The sequence below is a fragment of the Ictalurus furcatus genome, chromosome 25, assembly GCF_023375685.1.
Source record: "Ictalurus furcatus strain D&B chromosome 25, Billie_1.0, whole genome shotgun sequence".
Lineage (NCBI taxonomy): Eukaryota > Metazoa > Chordata > Actinopteri > Siluriformes > Ictaluridae > Ictalurus > Ictalurus furcatus.
This window is the reverse complement of record NC_071279.1, coordinates 4,012,501-4,034,791: the sequence shown is the minus strand read 5'-3', so window position 1 is coordinate 4,034,791 and position 22,291 is coordinate 4,012,501. Positions and strand designations below refer to the sequence as shown.

The 22,291-nt window shown below is 38.7% G+C and overlaps 2 protein-coding genes across 21 annotated transcripts in view; one reads left to right on the top strand and one right to left on the bottom strand.

The window, feature by feature from the left end:
* The first annotated feature begins 1,498 nt into the window (after positions 1-1,498).
* Positions 1,499-15,830, top strand: LOC128601313 (hepatitis A virus cellular receptor 1 homolog). Of its 20 annotated transcripts, XM_053614407.1 has the most exons (18): positions 1,499-1,583; positions 4,324-4,665; positions 4,754-4,813; positions 6,225-6,290; positions 6,496-6,561; positions 7,040-7,105; positions 7,677-7,742; positions 8,544-8,609; positions 9,089-9,154; positions 9,726-9,791; positions 11,295-11,360; positions 11,543-11,608; positions 11,859-11,921; positions 12,205-12,270; positions 12,560-12,612; positions 12,696-12,786; positions 12,896-12,932; positions 15,191-15,830. In XM_053614407.1, exons 1-18 carry the CDS (start codon positions 1,514-1,516, stop codon positions 15,267-15,269), a joined length of 1,455 nt encoding a protein of 484 aa, XP_053470382.1. In that variant the 5' UTR covers positions 1,499-1,513; the 3' UTR covers positions 15,270-15,830. The 20 variants fall into 20 exon arrangements, with proteins under 20 accessions (XP_053470382.1, XP_053470389.1, XP_053470386.1 ...); XM_053614414.1 differs by lacking the exon at positions 6,225-6,290; XM_053614411.1 differs by lacking the exon at positions 7,677-7,742.
* Positions 15,831-18,906: 3,076 nt separating this feature from the next.
* The window catches only part of tcte1 (t-complex-associated-testis-expressed 1), a 4,107-nt gene continuing 722 nt past the window's right edge, over positions 18,907-22,291 (bottom strand). Inside the window, exons 2-5 of the mRNA XM_053614871.1 lie at positions 21,651-21,827; positions 20,530-21,098; positions 19,564-20,013; positions 18,907-19,080 (exon numbers count right to left, since the gene is read on the bottom strand). Coding sequence (XP_053470846.1) covers positions 18,907-19,080; positions 19,564-20,013; positions 20,530-21,098; positions 21,651-21,827 — 1,370 coding nt within the window. The remainder of the gene's footprint in view (positions 19,081-19,563; positions 20,014-20,529; positions 21,099-21,650; positions 21,828-22,291) is intronic.

Sequence of the window (22,291 nt, the reverse complement as noted above, 5' to 3'; positions counted from 1 at the left end):
GATGTTTTTTTTCTGTGAGGGGGTATTCATTTAATATTTTTGGAAGGAGTCTCCAGTGTCAGCACTTTGTAAGAGTGTGACACATGCTAGTCTTCAGGACAGAGAACATCGAGGTGTCTCAGTAACATAACAAGCTGTGTCTTTTTTTTTTTTTTTTAAATCAACTTTAAGAGAGAAAACAAGATAAACTGCTGAGAGTGTTATAATGTCAGTGATAACAGGAAGTAACTTGTTTTGGGGACATTCCACAATATTAAATGTAACTATAAGTTACATTTATTATAACAGCCATTTACTAGAACAGCCCTGTTATGTTTTATTTCTTACCTATTATAAAAGTGTGCATGTCTGTGCAGATATTATACACGGTACTGGTATGTATACCTAATAAACTAGTGTTTGTAATGACCATGTTCCCATGTAATGGGAACAATTCAATTCAATTCAATTCAATTTTATTTGTATAGCGCTTTTTACAATAGACATTGTCTCAAAGCAGCTTTACAGAAATATCAACATGGTATACAGATATTAAAGGTGCGAATTTATCCCAACTGAGCAAGCCACTACAGCTAACTCTGAATGGACATTTTTTTAGTGTTTAATACTTCCCTTGTCCAGTTCTGTGCCATGAATGAAATTTGTCTTCCTTCCTCATTATTCTGAAGGTTATAAAACAGCACTTGATCAAGCAAATCTTATCATTCTGCTTATTATTTTGCCTACACTTAATTGTGCACCAGATAAATAAAGCCATGAGATACTAAATGAAGGTCTGGAAATTGTACTGTGTGCAGAATATAGACTATTTTGTCACTATTTTTAATTTCATTTTAATTCCTGGCAGTGTTTTCGTTAATTGGTGCTCTCCTGTAAAGGTCGAGTGCAAATTAATGCTATTCCTTTTGTTCAGTCCCTGATATTTTTTTTTCAGGCTTAAAGACAAGTGCTTGTGTTCAAGGGCGATGGTCTAGATAGTATTACCAAACCGGCATTCTATCAATACATTAAAAATTCTATAGGTTGAAATATGTGAGTATCTTTATATTCCATTGGTGAAAATTTTAAGACGAGAAATATTTGACATATTTGGCCTCAAATGGCATTCCATAGATTTTTCAGTGAATATGAATTTCAGCATAACATATTGTGGTTAAATCTGACTGTCAGACAGTGGCACTGGTCTTAATACAGAAGTGGTAGAGAGATTTAACAGCAAATGTAACAATAATAATGACATATTTTAGTTCTAAAATGAGCATAGCTTCTGTACATGTTTGCATGGGTAAAAAAAAAAAAAATTTATTAAAAAATATTAAGAGTTTCGTCGTTTTTGGCTTATTATATTCATTTAATAATATGTCATTAATAACTGCAGTGCATTTGACCATAACAAGACAAGACCCATCTTAGAAGGAAACATGATCTTGTGTAACGTCAGAGAGGAAGTCATATGCAGGAGCTGGTTTAAAAAAAAAAAAAAAAGGAATAAAAAGTAGCACTTATCAGTAGAATGTCCCATTTCACCATGAATCAGCTTCACTGTTGGATCTCCTCATTTGGGCTCCTGCTCTGCCTCACAGGTAAGACTTGCAAAAAGTTATCTAACATATGCTCAGAAATCTACGATTATAACTTATATGGTTCATACTGCAGGGTATCGTCATCTTTATAAAGCCTTATTTTATATAATAATCACGTTTTATACATTAAAGGTTACATTAAAGAATTTCACACAAATTAAAGACTTCAAGTAATAAAACAATCTCAGATTTTATTGTATGTGGTCTTAGATTTTTAGGGTTTTTTTTTTTTTAGGTTCTTAACCTTGAGATTTTTTTTTTTTTTTTTTCCCTTTTAAATGGATCACTCACACAAGGCAGGATCTGGAAATAAAATCGAGATACCGTTAGCTACCATGTATTAAGTTAACATGTCCAGAAACATAACAGTATAGTACAATGTCATTTTTAGCCTGTGTACTCTCGCTGGTTAAATCTCGCTTGTTTTCTTGCTGTAAAATAAACACAAACAGACAATTTTCCTTATGTGCATGCTTTTAAAAAAAAAGTATATATATATTTAATATCAGTACTGTAAATTTGGTCTTGCATTACTTTTAAAGTACTGAAAAAGTAGAAAATATTTCATTGACTGTTAGATGAAAAGTGGTAATATGCTTCATGCTGCTAAAGTCTTTTAAGGAAGAAGCAGAACAAGTATCAGAGTGTGTTGAATACAATAATTAACCCTCATGTTCTCGCTCGATATTTAGGCTCTTAAGGACCCCAAAGCTGTTTGTATAAAGCAACAATTTCAAAGTGACCAGTTTTTTTTTTCCCCTTCTCTTTTGGCCTCACGAGAGAAAAAGTGTTCAGTGTATTTCACTACAGTGAAGAAATCTGTAATCGAACATAATTCAGAGGCAGAAGTGGTTGAAAGCTAGTTGCGGTGTTCTTGTGGTGGCTCAGTGGTTAAGGATTTGAGCCGAAGGTTATGTGTCCAGCACTGTGAGTTATCACGGTTGGGCAAAACCATTATCCTTCAGCCCAGTTATATCCTGCATCAGACAAAATGAGCAGATGTACTCGGTTATTGCATACAACATTAACATATTACTGTACTTTACTGTAAATGTTTTACAGTTGTTTACTGTATATTCTACAGTACTTTACTGGCAACCAGAGTGAAGAACTCTGTAATTGGACCTAAAACATTACTGCAATACATAGAAAAGTTCAGTTTCTATATGTTGCCGTGCGCTCCATTAATATTGGCACCCTTGGTAAATATGAGCAAAGGCAGCTGTGAAAATTTGTCGTTATTGTTTAACCTTTTGATCTTTTGTTAAAAAATCACAAAAAATACTCCGCTGTCATGGATATCAAACAATTGTAAACACAACACAGGTTTATCAAAAAAAAAAAAAAACCTTTGTGAAATATAGGTGTGCAACAATTATTGGCACCCTTTTAGTCAATACTTTGTGCTACCTCCCTTTGCAAAGATAACAGCTCTGAGTCTTCTCCTATAACGCCTGATGAGGTTGGAGAATACATGGGAAGGGATCTGAGACCGTTCCTACATACAGAATCTCTCCAGATCCTTCACATTTCGAGGTCCATGCTGGTGGACTCTCCTCTTCAGTTCACCCCACAGGTTTTCTATGGGGTTCAGGTCAGGGGACTGGGATGGTCATGGCAGGATCTTGATTTTGTGGTCAGTAAACCATTTTTGTGTTGATTTTGATGTATTTTTTGGATCATTGTCCTGCTGGAAGATCCAACCACAGCCCATTTGAATCTTTCTGGCAGAGGCAGTCAAGTTTTCATTTAATATCTGTTGATATTTGATAGAGTCCATGATGCCATGTATCCTAACAAAATGTCCAGGTCCTCTGGCAGACAAAACAGCCCCAAATGGGTATTTTCAATGCTTGTGCTATTTTCTTATAGCCACTTCCCATTTTGTGCAGCTCAACAACCTTTTGCCACACATCACAGCTACATTCCTTGATCTTACGCATTGTTATGAATGACTAAGGCAATTTGGCCTATATGTTACCTCATATTGATACTCCTGTGAATCAGGAAGTCATTATTGAACAATTTCCTGTTCCTAGTCCCCCAGATGTACTAAATAAAATGTAAAATGTCAATGGGAATATACGTTTTTAAATATATTTTCCTCATATGAATTCATAGGGGTACCAATAATTGTTGCACACCTATATTTAACAAAGATTTTTTTTTTTTTGGATAAACCTGTGTTGTGTTCGCAATTGTTTGATATCCATGAAAGCGGAGTATTTTTGTGAATTTTCTAGCTAGAATGTCTAAGAAAATGTGATGCCCAATAACTCCAAACCACTCTTTTTTTAGTTTTGCACGGAGTTATATATCTCACTCAAAATATGTTCCTCGTTAATCTTTGAATAAAAGATTGTGTAAAAGTCCCTGATGGGTGAATGATAACAACCTGATGACAACAATGTGAATCACATAACAACAAAGTGATTACGGTTGTCCAAGATAGCTGCACCCATAATGTTATGCTTTGTTCATGCTTATAGATTACAGTAAATCGCGCCGTGTCCTAAACTACAGCAAGTCTGAGGGACACCACTGAAAAACTAATGGGAGATTTTGGATGAGGCAGACTTCTGTTACTCGTCAGCTACATTAGCCTTATGATTTTTTTTTTTTTTTTAATGGAATGATTAGTTCAATGTATTAGCCTTTTTAATCAAAATCTGTAAGTATTGTAAGTGTTATAAAAGTGTTTATTAAAAACAAGTGTTATATCCACTTCTCCTTTCTTTAGTCTGTACATGTAGTCCCATGAATATATGGAGATTTGAGGGTCAGGACGTCACTATCCCATGCAGGTATAACTCACATTATCATGGGACATGTGATGTATGTTGGATGAGAGGAAGCATCCCAAGAAGTGGGTGTGGTAATCAAATCATTTACGCAAGTGGAAAAAACGTGTTGATGCGAGGCAACAGGAGATATCAACTAAATGGAAACCTGCAGAAGGGAGATGCCTCTCTGACCATTCTCAATGCAAGAATAAGTGACTCGGGAAAATACGGCTGCCGGATCCATGTGCCTGGCTGGTTCAACGATATAAAAGTGGAGGTCTACTTGATCATTATGGAAGGTAAATATTCATTCCACAACCACAGAAATACAGCATTCCTTCATGTCAGCTATTTTGTCCTTTGCTTCATTGTAACCCTTTTCTTTAGCACCAAAACCCTCCACCACTCTGAGGCCTATAACCACTACGACACGCGTTCCTACACACGGTAAGACCAAATACATTTTATTTTAGATTACAAACCTGCAATTCCTGCAGAGTTCTGGGAGAAAGAAAACACGAAGAACTACATGGTACTGCTTTAGAACAACTTTATCATCGCCCAAAAGTATTAAATCAATTGCAATCATTAGAAGAGATTTTTATTGATTTATTTACATGATCAATTTGGTAGATTTATACAAAGTGAAATACAACTGAGGCAAAGTCCAAGCTGTGCACAGAGCTGAGTATTTGGAGGTTAATAGTCTTGGGAAAGGTTCCAGCAGTGGCTCTTTGGCAGTTCTGAACTTCCTAAATGTCCTGAGCTACCACTGACTCCCAGTGCCCACCTATTCATCACTCTTATTACACATTTAATCCACAGCAGAACCGGTACTCAACTCAGAAAGTTTAACACAATTTTTTTTTTTTTTTTTTTACAAATATCTCATTTTGTCAGGACCAGTTATAACAACGCAACATGAGACAACCACTGTCCCATGCATCTGTAATGACAGAATAATTCAAATGAAATCAAAAGCTTGTTACTGGAACGTCTTCTTCTTCTACTTAATATTTACTATATGACATGACAGAACCCCCTTACCCAAGGGCACCAAAATACACTCCCTCCCCTGGCGGTCCTGGTCCTCTGGGCAAAATGTCTTCACAGCCCCTCAGGTTACAATGCAGGCGTTGTCTGACAAGTAGCAGGTTCCTCGAGGAGCTGAGGAACAGACATGAGGCTGGGGTCATTAGTCAAAGGGTCATTGGTTCGCCAGGGTCATTAGGCAAGACCCAGGCTTGGGAAGTTGTGTTGTCGGCTTTAGACAGGTGCTTGACTTGGTGGGCCGTCTCGTCGGCCTTTCCTGAGTGTGGAGCGACGTCCTCTATGGAGCAGGAGGGCGGAGCGTCGTCCTCAGCGGAGCAGGAAGGCGGAGCGTCATCCTCCATCGACTCTGCAGGCTGAACTTGGTCGGTCATGATGACCGACTCTGGCATGAGCATAACTTGGTTGGTCGTAACGTCGGTTTCAGGCGTGTTTAGAACCTGGTTGGTTGTGACGTCGGTTTCAGGTATGAGGAGAACTTGGTTGGTCGTGTCAACAGACTCTAGCGTTAGCATAACATGGTTGGTCGTGACGTCTCCTCAGTCTTCCTGCTGCATCCACGGTAAGGCGAAGTATTCTGTCACGTATTTGACGTAATGACGGTTAGGACGGATGCAAGTGCAGATAGGAGCTTTTAATAAAGAGAGACAGGTAGACAAATCCAAATCATAAGAAACTGCAAAGAAGAGCAAAGAACATGAATCAAAATGAGGAACAGAGTACAAATGCTTGGTACGGTGATAAGACTCAATAAGACATAATTCTCAATATTTAAAAAGCACAAAAATTCTTCATGTTATTTTGTTAGGACCTGTTTTAACAACACAAGATGATATAACCACCGTCCCAGAGCACGTGACCACTAGTCATACAGGTAGGAAAAACAGCATTCAGCATTCCTTCTAATACATTTTATGTTAGCTTAAAACCCACAGTGCAGGAGTCTGGGGGAAAAAACTACACTACATGGCGAAAAGTTTGTGGATACCTGAACATCACACTTACAGTATATATAATTATACTTGTATATAATTCTCAATATTTAAAAAGCACAAATACTCTTCATGTTATTTTGTTAGGACCTGTTTTAACAACACAAGATGATATAAGCACCGTCCCAGAGCACGTGACCACTAGTCATACAGGTAGGAAAAACAGTGGTCTAAATGAAAGTTTTTTTCATGAATCTGTAATGACAGAATAATTCAAATGAAATCAAACGCTATTCCATGTGTATTAGAAGGATCGTTACTGGAACGTCGTCTTCTTCTCTGTAATATTTACAATACGTCCATGACCGTATAGCATTCAGCATTCCTTCATATCAGCACGAGCACTGCCTTTGCGTTATTGTTACTTTTTTTACCCCAGAAACACAACAGACTTTTACCACACTGGAATATGTAACTACTACAACACACATTCCTACCCAGAGTAAGACAAAATACATTTTATATTAGATTAAAACCTGCAGAAAAAAAGAAAAAAAAAACCCTCCAACAAACTACACTATATGGCCAAAACTTTGTGGACACCTGACCATCACACTTACAGTATATATCATTTTACTTATATATAATTCTGAGATTTTACAAAGTACAAAATTTCATGTTATTTTGTTAGGACCTGATTTAACAACACAAGATGAGACAACCACCGCCCACGAGAATGTGACCACTAAGCATACGGGTAGGAAAACAGTGGATGAATCTGTAAATACTGAATAATTCAAATGAAATCAAACACTATGCTTCTGCACCATGTTCATGTATTAGAATGGTCACTAGTGGAATGTTTTCTTTTTCTACTTAACAGTTAGGGATGGTAAATGTTCACTACACAACCAGTAAAATATAGCTTTCAGCATTCCTTCATAGCAGCATCAGCACTCGCTTCATTGTAACATTGTTTTCCAGAAACACAACAGACTACTAGCACTAGCATATGTAACTACTGTGACACACATTCCTACACAGGGTAAGGCAGAATACATTTTATATTAGATTAAAACCAAACTACTGTACATGCTTTAGAACAAGCAAGCTCTCCATATTTCATCCGTATTGAATCAATCCAATCATTAGTAGTGGATTTTTATTTACATTATTTAGTAGACTGTAGAATAGACTTAGACTTTAGTATAAATGATGCAGAATCCAAGCTGTGAACAGAGCTGAGGAGAAGCAGGGTAATGGTCACTGGGCAATACTCAATTCTGTGAATTTAAAAAGCATCAAAATTCTTCGTGTTATTTCGTTAGGACCCGTTTTAACAACACAAGATGAGACCACCACTGCCCCTGAACATGTGACCACTAAGCATACAGGTAGGAAAAACCGTGGATGAATCTGTCATGACTGAATAATTCAAATGAAATCAAACGCTATTCCATGTGTATTAGAAGGATCGTTACTGGAACGTCTTCTTCTTCTACTTAATATTTACTATACGTCCATAACCATATATCATTCAGCATTCCTTCTAATACATTTCATATTAAATTAAAACCCACAGTGCAGGAGTCTGGAAAAAAAACAACAGCAGCAAACTACATTATATGGTGAAAAGTTTGTGGACACCTGTCATGTATTCGACGTAATGGAGGTTAGGACGGATGCAAGTGCAGATAGGAGCTTTTAATAAAGAGAGACAGGTAGACAAATCCAAATCATAAGACAATAGCGTGGTCAAAAACAGGCAATGGGTCAGACGATGAGCACACAGGCATAAACGAGGCAAGGCAATAATTGAGAACGAGAAACCAGAAACAAGATCAAAGAACATGAATCAAAATGAGGAACAGGGTACAAACGCTTGGTACGGTGATAAGACTCAATACTTCGCAAAGTCATTGTGTTCAAGAAGTGTCTTTGTACTGTGGTGTGAGTGCGTGTGTATTGTAACATGCGTGATTAGAATGAATGAGTGTTCTGGGAATTGCAGTCCATGGCAGCCATGTTTGTAGGCCGCAGTGCAGGATGGGAATTGTAGTCACTGGTTTGCTGTGACAACCATGTGACAACCATGTGACAACCATGTGACATCACATTTACTGTTTATATAATTATACTTGTATATAATTCTCAACATTTAAAAAGCACAAATACTCTTCATGTTATTTTGTTAGGACCTGTTTTAACAACACAAGATGATATAAGCACCGTCCCAGAGCACGTGACCACTAGTCATACAGGTAGGAAAAACAGTGGTCTAAATGAAAGTTTTTTTCATGAATCTGTAATGACAGAATAATTCAAATGAAATCAAACGCTATTCCATGTGTATTAGGAGGATCGTTACTGGAACGTCGTCTTCTTCTCCGTAATATTTACAATACGTCCATGACCGTATAGCATTCAGCATTCCTTCATATCAGCACGAGCACTGCCTTTGCGTTATTGTTACTTTTTTTTACCCCAGAAACACAACAGACTTTTACCACACTGGAATATGTAACTACTACAACACACATTCCTACCCAGAGTAAGACAAAATACATTTTATATTAGATTAAAACCTGCAGAAAAAAAGAAAAAAAAAACCCTCCAACAAACTACACTATATGGCCAAAACTTTGTGGACACCTGACCATCACACTTACAGTATATATCATTTTACTTATATATAATTCTGAGATTTTACAAAGTACAAAATTTCATGTTATTTTGTTAGGACCTGATTTAACAACACAAGATGAGACAACCACCGCCCACGAGAATGTGACCACTAAGCATACGGGTAGGAGAACAGTGGATGAATCTGTAAATACTGAATAATTCAAATAAAATCAAACGCTATGCTTCTGCACCATGTTCATGTATTAGAATGGTCACTAGTGGAATGTTTTCTTTTTCTACTTAACAGTTAGGGATGGTAAATGTTCACTACACAACCAGTAAAATATAGCTTTCAGCATTCCTTCATAGCAGCATCAGCACTCGCTTCATTGTAACATTGTTTTCCAGAAACACAACAGACCACTAGCACTAGCATATGTAACTACTGTGACACACATTCCTACACAGGGTAAGGCAGAATACATTTTATATTAGATTAAAACCAAACTACTGTACATGCTTTAGAACAAGCAAGCTCTCCATATTTCATCCGTATTGAATCAATCCAATCATTAGAAGTGGATTTTTATTTACATTATTTAGTAGACTGTAGAATAGACTTAGACTTTAGTATAAATGATGCAGAATCCAAGCTGTGAACAGAGCTGAGGAGAAGCAGGGTAATGGTCACTGGGCAATACTCAATTCTGTGAATTTAAAAAGCATCAAAATTCTTCGTGTTATTTCGTTAGGACCCGTTTTAACAACACAAGATGAGACCACCACTGCCCCTGAACATGTGACCACTAAGCATACAGGTAGGAAAAACCGTGGATGAATCTGTCATGACTGAATAATTCAAATGAAATCAAACGCTATTCCATGTGTATTAGAAGGATCGTTACTGGAACGTCTTCTTCTTCTACTTAATATTTACTATACGTCCATAACCATATATCATTCAGCATTCCTTCTAATACATTTCATATTAAATTAAAACCCACAGATACAGGTGTGCGTGATTAGAATGAATGAGTGTTCTGGGAATTGCAGTCCATGGCGGGCATATTTGTAGGCCGCAGTGCAGGATGGGAAATGTAGTCACTGGTTTGCTGTGATATGACAGAACACCCCCCGAGGGCGCTTTTCCTAAAGTGCCAAAATACCCCCCCTCCCCCGGCAGTCCTGGTCCTTTGGGCAAAATGTCTTCACAGCCCCCCAGGTTACAATGCAGGCATTGTCCGACAAGTGGCAGGTTCCTCGAGGAGCTGAGGAGCAGACATGAGGCTGGGGCTGGTTCGCCAGTCATTAGGCAAGACCCAGGCTTGGGAAGTTGTGTCATTAGCTTTAGACAGGTGCTTGACTTGGTGGGCCGTCTCATCTGCCTTTCTTGAGTGTGGTGCGTCGTCCTCAGCAGAGCAGGAAGGCGGAGCGTCGTCCTCAGCGGAGCAGGAAGGCGGAGCATCGTCCTCCATCGACTCTGCAGGCTGAACTTGGTTTTCCGTGTCAGCAGACTCGGCCGTGATCAGAACTTGGTTGTCCGAGTCAGCAGACTCGGGCGTGATCAGAACTTGGTTGTCTGTGTCAGCAGACTCGGGCGTGATCAGATCTTGGTTGCTCATGATGACCGACTCTGGCATGAGCAGAACCTGGTTGGTCGTGACGTCGGTTTCAGGCATAAGGAGAACTAGGGTGGTTGTCTCAACAGACTCTAGCATGAGCATAAATTGGTTGGTCGTGACGTCTCCTCAGTCTTCCTGCTGCATCCACGGTAAGGCGAAGTATTCTGTCACGTATTCCACGTAATGACGGTTAGGACGGATACAAGTGCAGATAGGAGATTTTAATAAAGAGAGACAGGTAGACAAATCCAAATCATAAGACAATAGCGTGGTCAAAAACAGGCAATGGGTCAGGCGATCAGCAAACAGGCATAAACGAGGCAAGGCAAGAATCGAGAACGAGAAACCAGAAACAATATCAAAGAACATGAATCAAAATGAATCAGGGTACACACGCTTGGTATGGTGATGACACTCAATACTTCGCAAAGTCATTGCGTTCAAACAGTCTCTTTAAACTGTGGGTGTGAGTGCGTGTAAGATTGGATGCATGTGTGCGTGATTAGAATGAATGACGGTTCTGTGAATTGCAGTCCATGGCGGCCATGTTTGTAGGCCACAGTGCAGGATGGGAAATGTAGTCACTGGTTTGCTGTGACATGACAACATGTGACATGACACTTACTGTTTATATAATTATACTTGTATATAATTCTCAATATTTAAAAAGCACAAAAATTCTTCATGTTATTTTGTTAGGACCTGTTTTAACAACACAACATGATATAAGCACCGTCTCAGAGCATGTGACCACTAGTCATACAGGTAGGAAAAACATCATTCAGCATTCCTTCTAATACATGTTATATTAGATTAAAACCCATAGTGCAGGAGTCTGGGGAAAAAACTTTGTGGACACCTGACCATCACACTTACAGTATATATCATTTGACTTATGTATAATTTTGAGATTTTACAAAGCACAAAATTTCATGTTATTTTGTTAGGACCTGATTTAACAACACAAGATGAGACAACCACCGCCCATGAGAATGTGACCACTAAGCATACAGGTAGGAAAACAGTGGTCTATGTTAATGTTTTTTTTGTGTGTGTGTGTGTTAATCAGAATAATTCAAATGAAATCAAACACTATGCTTCTGCACCGTGTTCATGTATTAGAATGGTCACTAGTGGAATGTTTTCTTTTTCTACTTAACAATTAGGGATGGTAAATGTTCACTACACAACCAGTAAAATATAGCTTTCAGCATTCCTTCATATCAGCACCAGCACTCGCTTCATTGTAACATTGTTTTCCAGAAACACAACGGACCACTAGCACTCTGGGATATGTAACTACTGTGACACACATTCCTACACAGGGTAAGGCAGAATACATTTTATATTAGATTAAAACCAAACTACTGTACATGCTTTAGAACAAGCAAGCTCTCCATATTTCATCGGTATTGAATCAATCCAATCATTAGTAGTGGATTTTTATTTACATTATTTAGTAGACTGTAGAATAGACTTAGACTTTAGTATAAATGATGCAGAATCCAAGCTGTGAACAGAGCTGAGGAGAAGCAGGGTAATGGTCACTGGGCAATACTCAATTCTGTGAATTTAAAAAGCATCAAAATTCTTCGTGTTATTTCGTTAGGACCCGTTTTAACAACACAAGATGAGACCACCACTGCCCCTGAACATGTGACCACTAAGCATACAGGTAGGAAAAACCGTGGATGAATCTGTCATGACTGAATAATTCAAATGAAATCAAACGCTATGTTTCCGTGCCATGTACAGGTATTGGAATAGTCTTTTTCACATTTGTTTTTAACAATATTTTATTCAATTTGTGTTTATCTTCACAACACTGAACTACTGCACCGCACTATGGTGTACTCAGATCAGTTGAAACCACACATAACCAGCAGATATAGAACAGATAACAGACAAATAATTGCATAGCATTCAGTATCTCCTTTAAACTTTTTACATTTTGGTTGCAACAGTTGTGATCGCGGAAAACGACCTCGATGTATCTTCTTCAGAAAAAGAAATGCTTGTAAGTATGCATGACATAAACCGAGACTCTATTACAGTTTGATTAGCGTTGGTCTGCAGTTGTTAATTCTGAGTTTAATTAAGGTGAATGAAGACCCAGGTGTGCTTCCTGCAATCTTGGTGCCAGTTATACTGATTTTTGTGGTTTTGGGAATCTCTGCTGTTTATTTCATATGTAAGTACATTAATTCTACCAGTGAACATTTTACTGTTAAACTGCCCTCCCATTTTTGGTCATCATGTTCAGTTTGAGAATTCAATCTAAATAAATTTTCTCTTTTTAGTGAAGCAAAAAAGAAGATTCAGGTCGACAATAGAATTGTAAGTACATGCTCATGGATGAGTAATGCAATAATGATCGATATTAAAAAGATTCTTGAGTGGAAATTATTGTTAATAATTTTTAGACTAGCTATATACAGTGCTGTGAAAAAGTATTTGATTTCTTGGGTTTTTGTGTATATTTCAAACAAATTGTTTCAGAAATGAAAACAAAATCTAAGATAAAACAAAGGCAACCTGAGTAAACACAATATACCGTTTTTAAATGCTACTGTTATTTATTGGAGCAAAAAAGTTATCCAATACCAAATGGGCCTGTGTGAAAATGTATTTGCCCCAATAATGACTAATTCCCCAAATCTATGAAACTGCATTGATAATGGGGTTCAGCTGGACTAGACGTAACCAGGCCTGATTACTGCAAACCCTGTTCAATCACATCAACACGTAAATAGAACTTTCTCAACAGCATGAAGATGGTTAAAAGGTCTTACCCAGTAACACAGAAATAATGAGGAAGAAGGCGATTGAAATACATCAGTCTGGGAGGGGTTACAAAGCTATTTCAGAGGCTCTGGGACACCAAAGAACTATAACAAGAGCCATTATCTCCAAATGGAAAAACTCTGCACAGTAGTGAACCTTCCCAGAAGTGGCCGACGTTCCACAATTCCTCCAAGGGCACAGTGACGATTCATCCAGCGATTCAAAAAAGAGCCAAGGACATCATCAAAGGATCTACAGGCCTCTCTTGTATCAATAAAGGTCATTGTTCATGACTCCACTATCAGAAAGACACTGGGCAAAAATGGCCTCCATGGAAGAGTGGTGAGGTGAAAACCACTGCTAACCCAGAAGAACATTAAAGCTCATCCTGAATGTTGCCAAAACACACCTTGATGACCCTCAAACCTTTTAGGAGAATGTTCTATGCACTGATGAGTCGAAAGTGGAACTGTTTGGAAGACAGGGGTCCCGTTACATCTGGCGTAAACCAAACACAGAATTCCATAAAAAGAATATCATACCTACAGTCAAGCATGGTGGTGGATTTGTGATGGTGTGGGGATGCTTTACTGCTTCAGGGCCTGGACAACTTACAATAATTGAGGGGAAACATGAATTCTGTTCTGTACCAGAAAATCCTAAAGGAGAATGTCCGGTCTTCAGTCTATAAGAGGAAACTCAAGCACAACTGAATTACACAGCAAGAGTAAATCCTAGTTGTAGAAGTAAAAGACTGATCTCCAGTTATATCCATTTGGTTGCAGTTATTGCTGTTAAAGGTGGCACAACCAGATTGTAAGTTTAAGGGGGCAATTAGTTTTTCACATGGGTGATAGGTGTTGAAATTTTTGCTTCAATAAAAAAAATTATAAAAACTGTGTTCACTCAGGTTGCCTTTGCTTTATGTTGTATTTCATTTGAAGATGTAAAACTATTTAGTATGAGATACACACAAAAACAGAAGAAATCAGAGTATTGTATATAATTAGATTATGCTTAGATTAGTTATATGTATGAGCTTGTTGACAATTTAACATAGCAGGGAAGCATCTTGCTGAGTTCTTGCTCATTGTTGTTATATACTGTTCAGTGTAGCCTTACATGAATACACTGCCGGAACTGAAATTTTATTACTCACAAACAGTTTATAAATCTGTAACAGAATCTATAACACTAATTCTGCGTGTGCTACATGTCGGGATGTAGGACGAGAGACCGGTCTTGGACTTGAGTCCGGTCTCAAGATGTTTTCTGTATTGACTTGGACTTATCTCAGACATTGACTTGACTCGTTTGACTTTTGACTTGACTTGTTCTTGGGCATTGATTTCACTAGATAGATTTCACTAGTTTGTAAAATATATGTTTCTGTTGTCTTTTCTTTTCACATGCACAAAGATTGATAAGAAATAATTCCTTCTTCTAGAAAACAGAATAATCATTGTCCCAGTGCATGAATTGAGCCAACTAGTTGAAGTAAATGTTTGACCTTGAAAAGGATTTGATGGTTTTTGGTGTTGATCTTGGCTCACTCACACTTTCATTAGGACTTGATCTTGACTCAATCTCAGATAGTCCTGGTCCTGGACTTGTCTGGAATGTGACAATGGTAGTTTTGACTACAGCCTCAGCTATACATGACATTTGAGGATCACCTTCAGTCCTTTAAAGCACATAATATACAGCATTTTGACAGTGTATCTGCTGCCTGCCTTTTTAGCAATGTAAAACTCATGCAATTCACTACAAAGAAATATTTCTCAAATGTGATTATAATTCTCTTCCACCAGAGCCAAGAACTCTTCTGTCAACTACAACAACTTGGACAGCAGCGTGACCCTGCCGATAACGGACTTGTTTCATAATTAGACCTTGAAAATGAATATGGCCGGTGATCATTATATTACATGGAATTTACATACAAAACACCGTACATGAATTCAATGTGTTATAAAACACTGAGTTTTTACTTTTTTACTTCGTTTAAATTACTCATCATTTAAAAAAAAAAAAAAAAAAAAAGAGCAAAAACTGAAAAATACAAAATAGCTGGCCACTGGAAAAAGAAAAAGGTGCATGCAGTAGGACATAATATAGAAAATGTTTATCAGTTGCTTAGACCTTTGTTTGTGAATGAACTAACCTGCTGAAAACGTTGTATTTTGGATAGCTATAACTATGACTATGATATAAATGTGATGCTTCCTTTCCTTCCTTTACAATTTTAAGATTGTTATTTTAAGATAAAACATGTGTTGACATTTTTAAGACCGGATGTGTTTTGAAAGTGAAAAAACAACAACCAATAAAGCAGCACTGAATGTAAAAGTAGCTGATAACATAGCTTAACATAACATCGACGTCCTAAAAAGATTTTTCTAAAACTTCTGCAAGAGTTTTAATGCATGAAATAAACAGATAATTTTGTCAGATCCTCTTCCTTTTCCCATGATATTTGCATTGGTTCAGTAGAAGACTGGGCATAGCACATGATGTTAGTTATTAAAAGGCCCATTTAACATACAGTATATTGTAAGAACCGAAACCATTTAGTACTACAATGGTGTTGACATAATGGTACAATCCTCAAGCTGTACGGTGTAATATGCAAACACAGGTATGAAGTACAGGACACAAGTGCAGACTTAAAGCAAGTTCATTAGGGTTTATTGTAGAATCACAGTTCAGTTGCATCTCCCTAACCGCCTGGGGTGATGAGAATCACCTGGATACCAAGACCATCACTATGCCTACGGATTTGAACAGACAGCTCAATGGCACGTGAGCTCCAGGACACACCTTCTAACTAATATGACCTACACCAGGATATTGGCCAAAATCTGCCCTTTGGGTTTTCCATCAAAGAAGTGCTGGAGAGGAGAGCACAAGTTTTAGAATCACATCATAGCGGCTAAATGGACTGTTCGTCCGACATTTTTAGGTCACCACGACTTAGTTCCATGTTTCAACACCCATAAAGGTTCTGCATACCTTGTAAGGCCCCTCCTTACGAGCCTACGCAAGATGCTACAGACCACTTCACCAAAAAAGTGAAAGAACTGTGATAATGATACTGGGGTGACCTTGTGGATGAACCCAAGATTTCTGCCACAATCACATGACAACTATTTGACCTAGCAGTGTTCCATGAAGGCGAGCCTGCAGAGCATTTCTTGTTGTATGCAGCATATTCCCTACGATACTATGTAGACCTGATGATAGCCATTTGCTCCTCAGTTCAACTATTCATTTGTGATGGAGGAAAGACATGGGTGGCTTCCATGTCTAAGCTGATGCTGGCTCACTGGGTGGTGGTCATCATCAGCAGCTTATAACATGACATGCCTACGAGGAGCATATTCTCCTTATGGGCATTGCATGGGGGCATGCCACACCAGTAAGTATGCACAGCTGCTTTACGAGTATCACTGTGCACTTTCTCTAGGTTCTACAAGGTTAACATTGTGTGAGCGAGTGTGGTGGTCATCTCTGTATCAGTCCTAAGGTGTGAGTTTTTCCTCAGGACATTATGGCATATGTTATCCAGGTAATTCTCCCCACCCCTGGTGGTTAGAAGGGATGACTCAGCATCATTCCAGTGAAAGATGGTTGCAAGATAGCAGCATCTGTTGCCATTTATTGTAAATCCTGTATCATGCATCCTTTATTGGAAGGTCTCAGTGTGCATGCACATGTGCTCGAGCAGGTATCCATGTGATTCTCATACATACATATGACATAATTCTATACATACATAACAAGAGTTAAGAGTGCATGGTGGGCTCAAAACCAGAAAAAAAACATGATATAAAGGAAAAACATGTACTAGAAAAACATAAGACGAAGGCTCATAATCACAGTTTACGTGCGGTTCTGTACACAGACTAATGAGCGGTAACAAGCAATTGGTGAGATTTAAGTAAGACTGCTTAGAACACAGGAAGTGACATAAGGCAGACTTCAAGCATTTCATGAACAGGATGGTGATATGTGCTCAGTTTACACTTATATACACATACACCTTTTACACATTTGATCCTTTGAAACAGTGCCTATTAATAAAGTTGATACACACCATCAAATGACACATAAAACTGACATTTTTCAGTAATTTTCACAATTTAAATGAACAAAAAACAGATCAGTCACCTGGAAAAAGTAAGTACACCTCTACATTTATCACACCTTCAAATCCATAAAGTTAGAATCAGGTGTTCTAGATTGGGTGCCAGTGATTAGACCCTGCTTAGGGAGTGCAGGAGGAAGCGGTCTTATTCATACCCGTCTCATATCTAGTGTCTGGTGTTCCCTTTGCTGTTGAGGTGTGTGGTGTCATCATGCCAAGATCTAAAGAGTTCTGTAAGGTCTTCAGAAAAAAAGGTCATGGATGCGTATGAGTCCGGCAAGGGATTTAAAAAGATCTCCAAATTATTTTAAATGCATCATTCCACCGTAAGGATAATCATCTACAGATGGTGCATATTTCAAATGCTGATTTGTCCAGGACTGGCCGTCCCAGCAAATTCAGCTCAAGAGCAGACCGTCTGATGCAAAAAGAAGTCTCCAAGAACCCCGAAATTTCATCACAGGATCTGCTAGTAAGTCTTGCAGCTGTTGGTTTCAAAGTGTATGCTTCTACAATCAGAAAATCACCTGCATGGAATTTGACCTACATGGGAGGTCAATGATCATATATTCAAAGACCAGTCCTTTGGGAATAATGTGCTCTGGACAGACGAATCAAAGAAAGAGTTGTCTGGCCACAGTAACAGCAGACATGTTTGTTGCAGACCAAAGACAGCTTTTCAGAAGAAGCACCTCATACCAACAGTGAAGCACGGTGGTGGAAATGTTACGTTAAAATATAAAAAATTCCAGCAAGTCGATGTCCGAGACTGGTGGACAATTATGCAAAATGCCTACAAGAAGTTATTTCTGCTAAAGGGGGCAATACTAGCTTCTGAAGCCAAGGGTGTTCTTACTTTTCCCGCAGAAGAATATCACATCTATTGATATTTCTGTTGAATAAATATTTGAAAAAACAAATTTTTAATTTTAATTACATCAACTTTATCAAGAGGCACAGTTTCAAAGTTTGCTTGTCCAAATATATCAAAAAAAGCCAACAGCTTCCATGGGATGCTTATATTATATTGTTCACATGACTCTCTCTCTCTCTATATATATATGTATATACATTGTGATAAATGTTCCTTACTCACATTTTGAGACTCTTACTCACCACGTCTCCACTGTTTTTGACAGCAATCTTCATTGCGAGCTATAGTGCATGAGATCATTGCTAGTACCTGCATGCTAGAATTTAATAGACATGTATTATTATTATTCAGGACTGCAGATCATGTCAAACTTATGGAATTTGTACTTACTGAAACTTTTTTGTAAGAATACTTTATACATTCAGTACACATACATAGTGCTCCTAGTAAAATGTCCTTTTCTCAGTGTGATATTTAACACATGAGCTGCATCTCAAACAGTGGGTTTATTTGGTGTTTGCTGTGCCCTGTGCGTGTTTGTGCCGGGCTTTGTCCCGATTGGTGCACAGTACCTCACGGATGCAGTACTCGCTCTCCAGGCTCATTTCAGTGAGGCGAATATCACACTCCAGCAGGCTGCTGTTGTGCGACATCCCTTCTTCCAGGACTTTCCCTCCATCCTACACACCATGAAGAAGAGGACACAGCACTTTCATTTGCCTGCTAGTCTAAATGCCTGATGTACTACAATATAAAAGTGGGATGCATAATAATATAACTTACAAAGCACTGGGGAACTATGGCTGTGTTAGAATGTGTTAGAATACACAGCGGGGTCCAAAAGTCTGAGAGCACTATTGAAAAAGCTTCTGTTTTGTGTTCTTTTCTAATTTAATACACACATATATTTAACAAAGGTATATATTTGATAAACCTGTGTTTTGTTTGCAATTGTTTGATATCCATGAGAGCAGCGTATATTTGTACATTTTTTGAACAGTTACTCAAAAGATTGAACGATAAAGACAATTTCTCACAGCCTTCTTTGCTCATATTTACCAAGGGTGCTAGTATTAATGGAGGGCGCTGTATTTTACAACAAAAAGCATTGTAAGACATGTAGAAAGTATGTGAAACCAGAAGCTCTGATTTACAGAACTCACTGTTCCCAGTTTGTTGCAGGACAGGTTGAGGTTCCTCAGAGTCATGTTCTGTACTAAGACCTGTGAGAGAGCTGTGGCTGTGGGCTCCGTCATCTCATTGGCCCCTAAATGAAGGTTTACCAGAGTCTGATTTTTTAGCAGGGCCTGAGCTATAGCCTGGCCGCCTTCGTCGCCTAGCTGGTTCAGTCTCAAGTTGAGTGACACTAGGGAGGTGTTTTTGGAGAGGGCATGGGCTAAGGCTTGGGCTCCTCGTCCACTGATCCGGTTGTCATAAATGTTCAGTGTCTCTAGACAGCTACGGTTGAGGAGTTTGCCGATAGCTCGCGCCCCTCGATCCCCTATGAGATTGTGTGAGAGGTCGAGCTCCAGCAGGGATGGATGATCCAGCAGGTGGTTTACCAGCATGCGGCACTTCTCATCTTCCATATTGCTCCGATGGATTCGGAGAACCTGTAAAGTAAGACACGACGAACAAACAGAATAAACACAACAGCGCAATTACCATTTGGTAGTGTTGAAATCATTCAGTTAGTCAGTTAGGACTTGAAGTGTGAAGTAGGGCATGAGGGGTGACATCCACAAGACAGGAACCCAAGAAAGGGGGTCTTGCGCTAATTTTAGCACAATTTTGTATCAAAGTAGGTTTGAAAATCTCACCTACAGAGGCACCACTCCACCCATATCAGTGGGGGAACATTCAATTCTGACCACTCCAGAGGCTCATACTACCCAGAAGTAAGTATCCCCTATATGCTTGCATTAATTTCGCCTAGTTTTATAGCTCATAAAATGACACCACCAGCTGTCTCTGTCTCCTGTATTGTTTACAGTTTTCATATGGTGCCAAACCCTATTGAGAACATGCATTAATGTGGGATGTAAAGTAGGCCTACATTGAAACAAAAGTGATGAAATGGCAGGTAAAGAAAAATGAATGGAAGTTCGAATAGAATAATCAGTTTAAACCTTCAAGGATTTGCAGGATTTCACGGCCTCGGCCAATGATTGACAGTCACGGAGGGTAAACTGAAACAGATGCCACTCAAAGTTCATTCCGCAGTTTTTTACACCATAAATCAACTGCAGCTCGTCCAGGTTGCTCAGTTTGTCCAGCAGAATTCGGAAGTCAAAGTGATCCATTGACGATCCATCGGTGTAAAAATCGCTGACCGAATCCGCGCCATCGCTTTCCTCAAATGTTGGCGGCTCCTTAACAGGGGGCAGGAGCTGAGAGATCTTCAGCCGCTTTACGTAATCTCTGCACAGTGGCACAAGCTCCAGCACTGATTTATTGTCAGTCACGTCTGGGACGAAATGTTCGATAATGTTCTCTAGATGGCGTTCAAAGAACATGTGCTTCCAGCTGTTGCCATATTCAGAGACATCGCACACTCTCCAGCGGCTCTGACAGTAACGCTTCCAGTAGCCCTCGTCACTGATCAGGTTTGCTGTTATGGTCAGAGGCAGAGTTAGAGGTAGCTTCTCCAGGACAGAAGCCTTATGTTTGGGCAGGAGCTCCTCAACAATGGGCTTATCTAATGAATTAGAGCATAAGCACAAAGTATGAGGCCAGAAGTATGTGGACACCTGAGTATTGAACATCCCATTTCAAAACAATGGGCATTAATATTGAATACCCCTTTGCTGTTATAATAACCTACACTCTTCTGAGAGGGCTTTCCACAAGATTTTGGAGCGTGACTGTGGGGATTTAACCATTGTGTCAAAAGAGCACAAGAGATAGCGTCTTGCGTGTATAATCTACATTACATATTATATTATACATTAACATACTATAAAGTAAAAAACAACATACATTTATGGATTTATGGGTGTGAAATATGCGAAACAGTCCTTCAAAGAATTTAAAAATCACATGGCTGTTGTTTATTATTACTGTTGTAAAAAAATATGAGTGTTTATTATTACTGTTGTATAAAAATGAATTGAATGTAAATCCCCTCAAACCTGATCCCAGTTTTCTCCCGTTTTTCTGACAGTTTGCATGGAATTAGCCAGTGGGTGTTCAGTACTGAATTACTGTGCTCAGTAATAAAATGATTAATATTAGCAAAAAATAAGATTACCTTCAAAATTGTGCACAATGTGTTCAAGACACAGCTGTGTCAGTGAAGGCACCACAACTAAAGACCACTCCAGATCCTCGGCTCTAATTCTACGCAGCTTTCCGTGGTCCACCTCGGGGTTAAGCTTTTTTATTGGCTGGTTTATAAGCTTGGTCAGATTCATCTCTGTGTCTGTGACTGATAGAGAGACAAACTTATATACACATAACGATAGAACGATAGGCTAGATAGATAGATAGATAGACAGGCTAGATAGGTAGACAGAGAGACAGATAGACAGACAGATAGGCTAGATAGATAGATAGACAGACAGACAGACAGACAGATAGATAGATAGATAGACAGACAGATAGATAGATAGATTGACAGACAGACAGAGAGATAGATAGACAGACAGATAGACAGAGCGACATATAGACAGACAGATAGGCTAGATAGATAGACAGATAGACAGATAGATACATAGACAGACAGACAGATAGGTTAGATAGATAGACAGACAGACAGACAGACAGATAGATAGATACCGATAGATAGGCTAGATAGATAGACAGATAGACAGACAGGCAGACAGACAGATAGATAGATTGACAGACAGAGAGATAGATAGATAGATAGACAGAGCGACAGATAGACAGACA